General features: G+C 37.0%; 1 protein-coding gene across 1 annotated transcript in view; it reads right to left on the reverse strand.

Annotated features, from left to right (window-relative positions):
• Positions 1-11,631, reverse strand: part of cdc5l (CDC5 cell division cycle 5-like (S. pombe)) — a 22,008-nt gene that overhangs the window by 5,378 nt on the left and 4,999 nt on the right. The window contains 9 exon segments of the mRNA XM_016284035.1: positions 195-392; positions 1,519-1,761; positions 4,005-4,085; positions 4,218-4,382; positions 4,517-4,679; positions 6,252-6,400; positions 6,482-6,670; positions 7,740-7,884; positions 7,974-8,192. Coding sequence (XP_016139521.1) covers positions 195-392; positions 1,519-1,761; positions 4,005-4,085; positions 4,218-4,382; positions 4,517-4,679; positions 6,252-6,400; positions 6,482-6,670; positions 7,740-7,884; positions 7,974-8,192 — 1,552 coding nt within the window.

Here is an 11,631-nt window from a genome sequence, read left to right on the forward strand (position 1 = left end):
ACACACACACACACACACACACACACACACACACATAGAGACATATATGTATAGCTTGACTTTAAAAGCAAAAAGACAAGTGATTTTACCAAAACCCTGAACATTACTGAACATACCCTTCTATTAGCCACACAGTGCCATCTACTGGACGGAAGGGAAGTGTGCAGAACACATCATGAAGTTAATGATATTACCTCCAGTTTCTTCTCTATAGACTCGATTCTGTCCTTCTTGCTGGCCAGATTGGCTCGGGTGTAGCGGCTCTGTCCGGGCAGGTACAGGACCTGACTGTAACACTCCTCCCACACCTGGTTATACGCCTCCATAGACAGATCTCCGTGACTCATCCCATGTTTCACCACCTCCATCTCCTGAGCCAGCAGCTCTCCGGCCTGTCAGACGCGTGCACCCGCGCGCGCGCACACACACACACACACACACACACACACACACACACAGCGTGAGCAGCTGATGCACTGGGTCTGACTACAAAGAGTCATGAACTTTGTGACTGAACTCAATCTATACGCTCTGGTCTGAAATGAACTGAATAAAAGCAAACTGCTTCACATGAAGACTTTATCGGTGAATATAATAGAAATATCCAGGTCATAATAAATGAGATAAAACTGCATAAAGAAATGAAGTCTAAGACTCTTTTGCAATGTGACATTGTTATTGACAATTAAGCACTTATATACTGCTTTAGTATAATAAACAGCTAGTTCCAGTTCATTTTAATGCTCTTCAAATCTTTCATTGTTTTTTATTTTATTTTTTAAATATATTAAATATAGCAATATATTTAGATTATGTAAATGTTTTTGTTACATAATTATTGATTAGTTGCATAAGAAATAATTAATTCTAATTCATTTAATGCTCTTAAAAGTCATAAACTATGGTTTTTTATTATATTGAATGTTACAATATATTATTTATATTTTATTTAAATGTATTGTTTACATATTTTCTTTTATTTATTATTGATTAGTTGTTGCAGCCCTGCTTTTTATTACAAATTATCATCTCATTTCATTATCAATTCAAAGTAGAATATCATTTTCCCAATACAGAAAATAAAATAGGATTTTTATAATCCAATTAAAAAAAAATAAAAATAAAAAATCAGAGGATTTGTTCAAATCATCAAGATCATTATTCGCAGCCCTACTGAAAAGTAATGACAGTGATGTAAATGTGCGTAACTATAAAGACACAATGCATCTTAAACATTTTCTTAAATAAGCTTCATTACGCAAAAAATGAGACGGGGACATTTCTAAATGTCACTCTTCTAAATAATTGCAAGGCCACACTGAATCTTTACCTGCAGAATAACAAAAGCTCCAGAGATTCACACAGAATTTGAATAACCTCTCCAGCCGTCTGCCTGTTCCCACGTATAATTCAATGATATAATTTTATAATAAATCACTCACAGATTTTGCTCCTTGATTAAAAAAAAAAGAAAAAAGTGTCTATTCCATGTGGGTCTAACAATTAAAAGCAGCAAACCTTTTTGAGCTCTTCCTCGGAGACCTTTTCATAGGGTGTTTTCTCCAGGTAAGCGATGTGCTCGGCGTTGTTGGAGCTGGATCCCACTCCTTTCCCCTTCTTGGCCAGGCCGTCGCTGAAGAGGTGATGCATACAGTCGAAGTGGATCATGGTGATCATTTCTTTCTTAATGACCTCTTCGGCCTGCTGCAGGTCTGTCAGCGGCGGCTCCACATTATGAGGCCGGAGGATCGTCTCATTGACCTAAACACATTTCAGGCTGCTCTCATGACTTCATCTCATTGTAGTGTACAGCACTTTAAACGGTTAAAAAGTACTCATTCTTTATTTGTAGAACTAAATGAGGCAAAAACATCTAAGAGCACCTTGTCTAGTCTAGAATGGCTAGTCTTAAAGGGGTGGTTCACTGGGTTTTTTCTAGGCTTGATTGTGTTTATGGGGTGCAGTGTAACGTGTTAATGCTTCGGAAAAAAAAAAAAAAAAATTATTTTTCACATAATTTACCTTTTTTCCCCACCCCCCTGTCCCTTCTCTGAGAAACGGGCTGATCCTTTCCTGTTTTTATGAACCCCGCCCTCAGAAATAGGTGATGGGCTCTGATTGGTTAGCTAGCCCAGTGTGTTGTGATTGGCTAAACCGCCTCTAGTGCGTGTCTAAACGTCCCGCCCCTCACCTCAGCAGCAACAAAATTATTAGAAAAACTAACAAAAAATGCTGATAAGATAATGACACGAATTCTACTAATAAGAACAAAATAAAATGCACCAAGGATTAATGAGCTACCGGATTCATGAATATTAATCAGGTTGTGTGTGTTCGCTCAAACTGATTCGCTGAAATCGAAACAGGGACGATAATAGGGGAGCGCCAGCCAATGAGATTGCCGTTTGCGCATTAGTTCCGCCCACTACCGGAGAAAGCGGTAGTTCTTAAAAGCTGAAGAATTCCAAAGGAACTCCGTTATTTTGACAGCAAAATACAACAAAGAATATCGTTTACATGTAGCGCGCATAGGTAGCGCATCAATTCTCTCTCTCCCTCTCTCTCTCGCTGCGTGTGCGTGAAACAAAGCGACGGCGAGTCGTGCGCCTTCACACTAGAGTTTACGAGAGTGTAGAGTGTACAGGTGCGTTGCACATCCATTCAGATGAACTGAAAAACAGCACAGATCGCTTGACGGAGAGTGAAACTCTGATGCGCTAAGTCAGAGAGTGTTCATCGAGTGAAAATATATCTGAGCTAAACTTATACTTAGCCTCCAACTCACACACTGGCGAGTAAAATCTGAGAATTTATTAGCAATTGGCTAATATTAGACATCATTTAGTCGCCCAGAGTGAAGATTTAGTCGCATATGCGAGTGATTTACTCTCAATGTAGAGGGTTGTATGAATAGATTTGTACGTGCACCCCTAGTTTTCTCTTCCTCTTCTCTAAAGCAGCGCAGGCCTCGCCCCCTTTGCTGTCTTTTCCCGAGGGCGGGGTTTATCTGGGTTTGTGATGTCACGAACCCAGGAAGTAACTTGTTGTAGTCTCTACCAGCCATTTTTGTAGGCATTAAACCGCCAGAATTTTAAAAGACGATATCTCCGTTTGCATTGAACTTTCAGCTTCATAACTTTGCAGATATTGTTTATGCTCAAACCGCAACATTACACACTAACTAACGTTAAAAAAAGTAAAATCGCAATGAACCACCCCTTTAAACAACTCAACAACTAGTCAAGTTCTGCCCCACATTACTTTACTCTACAACACATGACATTATTAAAGATAAATTTGGTGCAAATCTTTGAGATGGTAGGTTCCTGAAAAGTTTGCATTTTACAAATGTCAATGTGGCAGTGTTATTATCGTTAAACTACAACTATAAAAAAAAAAACACCATTAGAAATGGTTCAACTAAATGAAAGTTACTAAAACAAATAAAAATGAATAAAAACGAAAAAAATAGAAATATGTATACAAAGTGTATTCAAACGATAAACACAACAAAATGACTAAACCTCAAACTAAAATTAAAACTGAAAAGAAACAAAACTCAAAATATTAATAAATACTCTAATAGTATATTAAAAATACATATTACAAATGTTACTGGAAACAAAAACTGTTAACTGAAATAAAATAAAATATAAATTCTACATGAAAAAAAACTGTTGCCTTGGCAACTAAATGAAAAAAAATTTACATTATTAATTCTACATGAAAACACTTTAGTTCACTTTTTTCAATAACACTTTTCCATTTAGTTGCCAAAGTTCCGTTTTTTTTTTATTTACTAAAACTGAAATAAAAGCTAATAAACACTAAATAGCAACAAAAATTACTCAAACTTTAATTATAGTCAAAAACAAACCGAAAACAAATGAAAAATATTGATAAATACTGTAACAGTATATTAATAATACCAAAACAACACAGTTTAGGGGCACAGTGATTGCAACAGGTAAGTATGCATGTATGGGATGCGTGCATGTCTTCACCTCTGAAGGTCTTGGTAAATCTCTCTGAACTGCCGTGTGTCTCTGCCGCAGCTCCTTCTCCCTCTCAGCATCTCTGACGGCCTGTGGAAATATCACACAAGATAAATAACACCAAAAGCAAACACCCTCTGGAGCCTGAACAACATCCGTGTTCTTACAGATCTCAGAAAGCTGCATTAGAAGCTGACAGGTCGAGGTGTTCGCTTAACTGACCTGTTTGCGCAGCTCTATCTCTGCCGCATCCTCCACGAAACTCTCGTCCACCTCGGCTTCCTCCAGCTCTTTCTCAGCGTTTTCGGGAAGAACGATCTCAAAGTCATTTCTGGGCACCGGAAGAGACATCAAGCCCTGTCGGAGCTGCTCGCGGGACTCCCTTTGCTGGAACAGACAGAAAACACATCACCATGACGCAAAAACACTTAAATAAATGCATCAAACTGCATTCAATCCACTCAAGGACAAGAGTTTAAATCTCAGATAAATTCAGGCTCATTATTATGGGTGTCACGCACCAAGTGTTTGGCAAATGACGGGTCGCTGTAGTCCACGCCGCCCTCCTCTGTGTTGATGTTGAGCTTGTCCCGCAGCGGGGTCCTGCCCGGGGTCACACCCACTGAGGGTTTAGGAGTCATCCCACTGTGAGGGGTCATGCCCTCGGCTCCATGACTGGGCGTTCTGGGAAACCATAAAGTCATTATTCACATAGCTCATTAACCTTTAGCATATACTTTAATATTATGAGGTATTAGGTGACGTTATGCATAATATCTGGCTCAAAATACACTAACGCTCAAAAGTTTGGGATCGGGGTTGGTAATGTTTTTAAATAAGTCTCTTCTGCTCACCAAAACTGCATTTATCTGATAAAAAATACAGTAAAAACAGTAATATTTTGAAATATTGTTACAATTTAAAAGAACTGTTTTTATGTGAATATATAGTAAAATGTAATTTATTTCTGTGATCAAAGCTGTATTTTCAGCATCATTACTCCAGACTTCAGTGTCACATGATAATTCAGAAATCAATCTAATATGCTGATTTGCATAATTTTTTTATGATTATCAACGTCTATTATTATCATCATCAGAAAACTGCTTAATATTTTGCTGCATTTATCTGATAAAAAATACAGTAAAAACAGTAATATTTTGAAATATTGTTACAATTTAAAAGAACTGTTTTTATGTGAATATATAGTAAAATGTAATTTATTTCTGTGATGCAAAGCTGTATTTTCAGCATCATTACTCCAGACTTCAGTGTCACATGATAATTCAGAAATCAATCTAATATGCTGATTTGCATAATTTTTTTATGATTATCAACGTCTATTATTATCATCATCAGAAAACTGCTTAATATTTTGTTGAAATTGACACTTTCTTTTAGGATCCTTCGAAAATGTTCAAAAGACCAGCATTTATTTGAAATTTACAGTTTTACTGACCCCAAACTTTTGAATTGTAGTGAATTCTGAAATCTGAATTCTATGCTAACATAATTATAACTAGCCTAAATTTGATGAACTGTGTTACTGGATGTAAAACTGGCTTTTATTAATATTAAACAATATGTATTTTTTTACATTATAATATTACTTCTGACTAAACAATACTTTGAATTAGCTTTTACATTTTATATTTTCAGTTTTCATTTTAATTTTAGGTAAAGTTTTAGTATTTTTTGTGCTTTTGTCTTTTTTTTAGTTCTTGGGATTTTTATATTTTTATTTCTACTTTATTTTTATTATTTCAGTTTCGGTAATTTTAGCACTTCAAATTATTGCGGTTAGTTGCCAAGGCAACATTACTACTTTTCAAATTTAATTGACTAATTTTCTACAAATTTACAAAACAAATTCTCATGTAGTATTTAAGTATTATTTCAATTAACAAAAAAAAAAGTCTAAACTAAATAACTAGTCATAACTAGCCTAAATTTTATTAACTATTACTGGGTGGAAATTGGTTTATACATTCATATTAATAAACAATATTTAACATCACTGTTGGTGATATTTTATTCAAGCAATAAGCTACTCAAGGCAGTGTATTACAGTGATTTTTACAACACTTTGACAAAACCTTGACAAAATCTCTTGTAAACCACAGTTATTGTTTAAATGTGGCATTTAATTTTTTTATACTACTTTATACTATTTTACCAAACTCAATTACTATGAGTGTGATCATTCTAAACTACGTTTTTCCTGTAAAAGTGCATATTTTCATGCTTGATGGGCACCTGAAGGGTGTGGTCAGCACTGTGTTGGGCGTCTGGACCACCTGTCTCTGTGGTGTGACACCAGAGAAGTCGCTCTCATGCAGGGGGGTGTTCAGCCCTCCCTTAAGAGGCGTGTCCACGTTCGTAAGTGCCATCAGGTTCTGGGCTTCCTGTGAGGGTGAAAAAAACCGAGCGGTGAGCCTCAGCATATAAAACAGGCAGTTTGGGAAGTCTGTGAAACTGGCCCAAACCTGCAGGATCTTGTCCTGTGCTGCTGGAGTTCTGGGTGTGCGCAGGGCCATGGAGTTATTGGTCACGTTGTATTCGGACAGAAGAGCGCTGGAGGCTGAGTTGGTGATTCCAGACTCTTCGGCGGTCTGACGGGCGATTTCGCTGGCCTGACCCAGTTTGACAACCTCCTCCAGCTCAGCGTCAGAGATCTGGAATGAATAATCAGTAAAATGCTGTTTATTCAACATTAACTATCCGTAACTTCTATATTAAATTATTATAAAACACACTGAGTGGTTATGCGTGGTTAACGATCAGTGTTGTTTTAATATTTACACACTACTGATCAATATTTTGAATTAGCTTTTAATTTGATCTTTTCAGTTTCTTAATTTCAGTTAAAGTTTTAATAATTTTATGTGCTTGTCATTTTTATTCGTTTTTTTATACATTTCTATTTAGATTTAATTTATTTGGTAAACGTGTTGATCTAAGTGTTATTTTAGTATTATTTATATACTAGTATAGTATTTATTAATATTTTGAATTAGCTTTTCATTTTAAATTTCCAGTTTTCATTTTAAATACTAAAGTTACGGTAATTTTATTTGCTTCCATTAGTTTTTGTTTTATATTTCCGTTTAGATTTAATTTATTTGGTTAACATGTTGCAATCAGTGTTATTTTAGTACTATTTATTTACTATTATAGTATTTATCTATATTTTGAATTATCTTTTAATAATTTAGTTTTATTTAATGTTTTACTAATTTTATGCGCTTTTGTCATTTGTTTTTTTAAATATAATTCTATTTCTATTTAATTTATTTGGTTAACATGTTGTGATCAGTTTTATTCTACTATTATAGTATTTATTAATATTTTGAATTAGCTTTTATTATTTTATTTTCAGTTTACATTTTATTTTTATTTTAAGCTTTAGTAATTGTATATGCTTTGTCATTTTTATTAGCTTTTTAATTTCTATTTAGATTTAACTTCAGTTTCAGTCATTTTAGTACTTCTTGCACTTTATTGCAGTAGTTTTCGTTTAAGTTTCTAAAGTTTTTCATCTAATATTTATACTTTCTTTCAGATTTATTTCAATGAACGAAAATAATTTGTAATAGTTTTAGTTTACAATAACAACACTGGTTGCGATGCAGTTAATAGGATGTTTTACGGTTGCGAAGGTGTTTTTGTTTAAGGCAAGGCCCACACATAAGTCACAGTGATTTTTACCCCAGTTAAGGTAGTACAGTTTGTGAGAACTCTGACCTGTGGTGTCGGAAGCACCAGTTTGCTTCTCTTCTTTGTGAACTCTGACACTCCACTGGTCTGCAGGATGGCCGAGGGCAGATCGGACTCCTTCTTCTTCTTGATCTTCTGTCTGTCCTTCTTTCGTTCATGATCCTCCTTCTCACTATATACAAAAAAGCATAGGGGTGATCAAAAACACACCCATCCAGGCCACTGCACTAATTGGAAGACGTTTCACACAACCCCACTCACTTCCTGAGTTCTCCATCGAGATGCTGCTGGCGCAGTCGTTTGAAGTCCGGTTGCAAAGGATCATACTGCTCCATGGACGTATCATAGAAGCCCTGCGCGGGTTTCTTTTGAAAAGGGATCTCAGCATTATAGTCCACACCTCTCTTCTTCTTGCGCTTCTTCTGGATGTCGATGCCTGCAGCTCGCAGCTCCCTGCGCTTCTGAAGTGCTGCCAGACGACTGCGGAGAACAGCGGAGAGAAAACAGTGAGGACGGCTTCATGATAAATAACTCAATGTGATCAGCACTGTGAGAACTAATACAACGCTCATTATGACACCAACGACGACACTTTTTCAGATCATAAAATCAGCACCAATAACTAAATAGCAAGCTGCTAAAAATATATCATGAATAAAATATATGTTAAAAATATTTATGTCCTCAAAAAGATTCAGCAGAGTTATAGTTAACCTAAATTGTTACTTGGAAAAAAAAAAAAAAAAAAAGAATTTTATATTTTCCGTTTTCATTTTAACTTTGTTTTTACTTGCTTTTGATATTATTTTTTATATACATTTCTATTTAGAATTTCTTTGGTTAATGTTGCGATCGGTCTCATTTTATTTATACACTAATACAGTACTTAATATTTTGAATTAGCTTTTAATTTTAAAATTTGAGTTTTCATTTTAATTTTAGTTACAGTAATTCTTGTTTTTTATATTTCTATTTAGAATGAATTCATTTATATTCCAGTTTTCGTCATTTTAGTACTTCAACTTTATTGCAGTTAGATACAATTACAACATTTCTAATTTTTGTTTAAGTTTCTCATCTAATATTTCTATTTTCACTTAAAGGTGATTTTAATAGTTTTAGTTTACTATAAGTACTAGTATGTTTACTACCCAGGACCAGGGTTGAGAGACACTTAGTGTTAGACGAATATAAAAAGCTTAGCATATCGCGGCAGCCCTCCTGAGAAGACCGAAAAGTGTAAAGACCATTGACTCTACCGAGCAGGGACACCGGCAAGGCACATAAGTATCACTTCTGATTCATTCTCTTTCCTACTACTCGTTCCCCTTTTGTTTTCAGTTTTTATAACCAATTCTTACTATGTGTTTCCAGATCCCTACAATCACTACCACTCGCAAACCATGCATCACACACTGTAGGCAGCGCAATCCTAACAACCTGCGCACTTTGCCTATGTCTACTGATACACTACTTTTTTTTCTATTGAATTGCCAGTCTGCTGTAAACAAAAACTGATTTTATTACTTCTATTACAAGTCATTCAAGACTAACTCCTGATTTACACTGCACACGTCTGCGGCGCGTTACGGCTCCGAAGAGGTTTTGTTACGTCCTCCACGCGGTGCCAACTCACACCAGAAGCGGATCAGAAGCACAGCGGTAGGATTCGCGAGACCACGTGATTTGCCTGTCAGATGTTGTTTGGTTGCTCATTGTCCTTGTAAAAAGGATTTGTGATGTCATATAACACCATGTGTTTTTGTATTTCGAGGATGAACCGCTCGTCGTCCATTTCTGGCCTCCTGCCAAAATATGTGACCGTGAAATACGATCGGGAGTCTGCACAGGGTGTTTATTTTAAAATTGACATGATTTTATTTACTTTTATTTTGTATTTGCTGTGCGGTTTGGACGCGGCGTCCTTCAAAAATAGACTAGGCGCCTATCTTTAGCGAAGCGGCGCAGAGAGCCGCTTCTGGGACGCTTTTGAAACGTGTGACGTGTGCAGTGTAAATCAGGGGTGAACCTCATGGCCCTGACAGAGACGTGGATCAAACCAGAAGACAATGCTACACCTGCAACACTCTCAAATAATTTCTCTTTTTCCCACTCCCCCCGTCTGACTGGAAGAGGTGGAGGTACTGGTCTGCTTATCGCTAATGATTGGAAATTTAATCCTTTACCATCTGAGCATCAACAGCTCCTTTGAATCACATTCAGCCACTATTACCCACCCTCTTAAAATACATTTTATAGTTGTTTATCGACCTCCAGGACCACTAGGTAACTTCGTGTAAGAATTAGATGTGCTGCTCTCAAACTTTCCCGATGATGGTATGCTCTCTCTCACCCTCCCGGCTATCTGCTATGGTTTCATCTTTGCTTCCTTCCCCTGAACAGTTATCATCTCTTGATGTTAACCGTGCTACTGATACTTTCTGCTCCACTCTTACGTCTTGTTTAGACACTGTCTGCCCCTTGTCTTCCAGGCCAGCTCGTTCCACCTCTTCTGCCCCTTGTCTTCCAGGCCAGCTCGTACTACCTCTTCTGCCCCTTGGTTAAAGGATGTTCTCTGTGAGTATCGTTCTAAGCTCAGAGCTGCAGAAAGAGTATGGCGCAAATCACAAAATCCTACTGAATGTATATCGATCACTTCTCTCTTCATTCTCTGCTAATGCTTCCACTGCTAAAAGGACATACTATTAGTGCTGGGAGGTATACATACACAGAACAACCTCCTGGACAGCAACCAATCTGGCTTCAGAAGTGGACCTTCGACCGAGACTGCCTTGCTTTCAGTTGTTGAAGCCCTAAGACTGGCAAGAGCGGCTTCCAAATCTTCTATACTTATTTTGCTGGATCTGTCTGCTGCTTTTGATACGGTGAACCACCAGATTCTCCTGTCAACCCTATTGGAAAATGGCATCTCAGGAACTGCACGCCAGTGGTTTGAGTCTTACCTCTCAGATAGGTCCTTCAAGGTATCTTGGAGAGGGGAGGTGTCCAAGTAGCAACATCTAGCTACTGGGGTGCCTCAGGGCTCAGCACTTGGACCACTTTTCTTCTCTGTCTACATGGCATCACTAGGTTCTGTCATTCAGAAACATGGCTTTTCATATCACTGCTATGCTGATGACACTCAACTCTACCTCTCATTCCATCCTGATGATCCAACGATAGCTGCTCACATCTCAGCATGTCTAACAGACATTTCTTGTTGGATGACGGACCATCACCTTCAACTCAACCTGGCTAAGACAGAACTGCTTGTGGTTTCAACAAACCCATCACTTTATCAAAATTTCACCATCCAGTTAGGCTCATCAACCATAACTCCTTAAAAAACAGCTAGAAACCTTGAAGTTGTGATTGATGATAAGCCGAATTTCTCAGAACACATTGCTAAAACTGCCCGGTCCTGTAGATTTGCTTTATACAACATTAGGAAGATAAGGCCCTTTCTTTCAGAACATGCAACACAACTCCTTGTTCAAGCTCTTGTTCTATCCAGGCTGGACTATTGCAATGCGCTCTTGGAAGGTCTTCCAGCCACTTCTATCAAACCTCTAAAATTAATCAAAAATGCCGCTGCAAGATTAATCTTTAATGAGCCGAAAAGAATGCATGTCACACCTCATCAAAATGTTCATCAATTTGCACTGGCTACCACTAGCTGCTCGCATTAAATTCAAGGCATTAATGTTTGCCTACAAAACCACCACTGTAAAAACACATCTGTTCCACCTTTATTTGCCCCTCTAACTCTAACACTTTCTATTCTATTTTAATTCTACTTTATCTATATTTAGCTTTTTTTATTTTTATTTAAAAAAAACAAAACAAAAACAAACACTAGCTTTCTATTTTTTATATTCGATCTACTTGTTTTTCTTTGCATGTGTGTGTGTGTGTGTGT

Source organism: Sinocyclocheilus grahami, unplaced genomic scaffold (assembly GCF_001515645.1).
Source record: "Sinocyclocheilus grahami isolate Dianchi unplaced genomic scaffold, SAMN03320097.WGS_v1.1 scaffold179.1, whole genome shotgun sequence".
Lineage (NCBI taxonomy): Eukaryota > Metazoa > Chordata > Actinopteri > Cypriniformes > Cyprinidae > Sinocyclocheilus > Sinocyclocheilus grahami.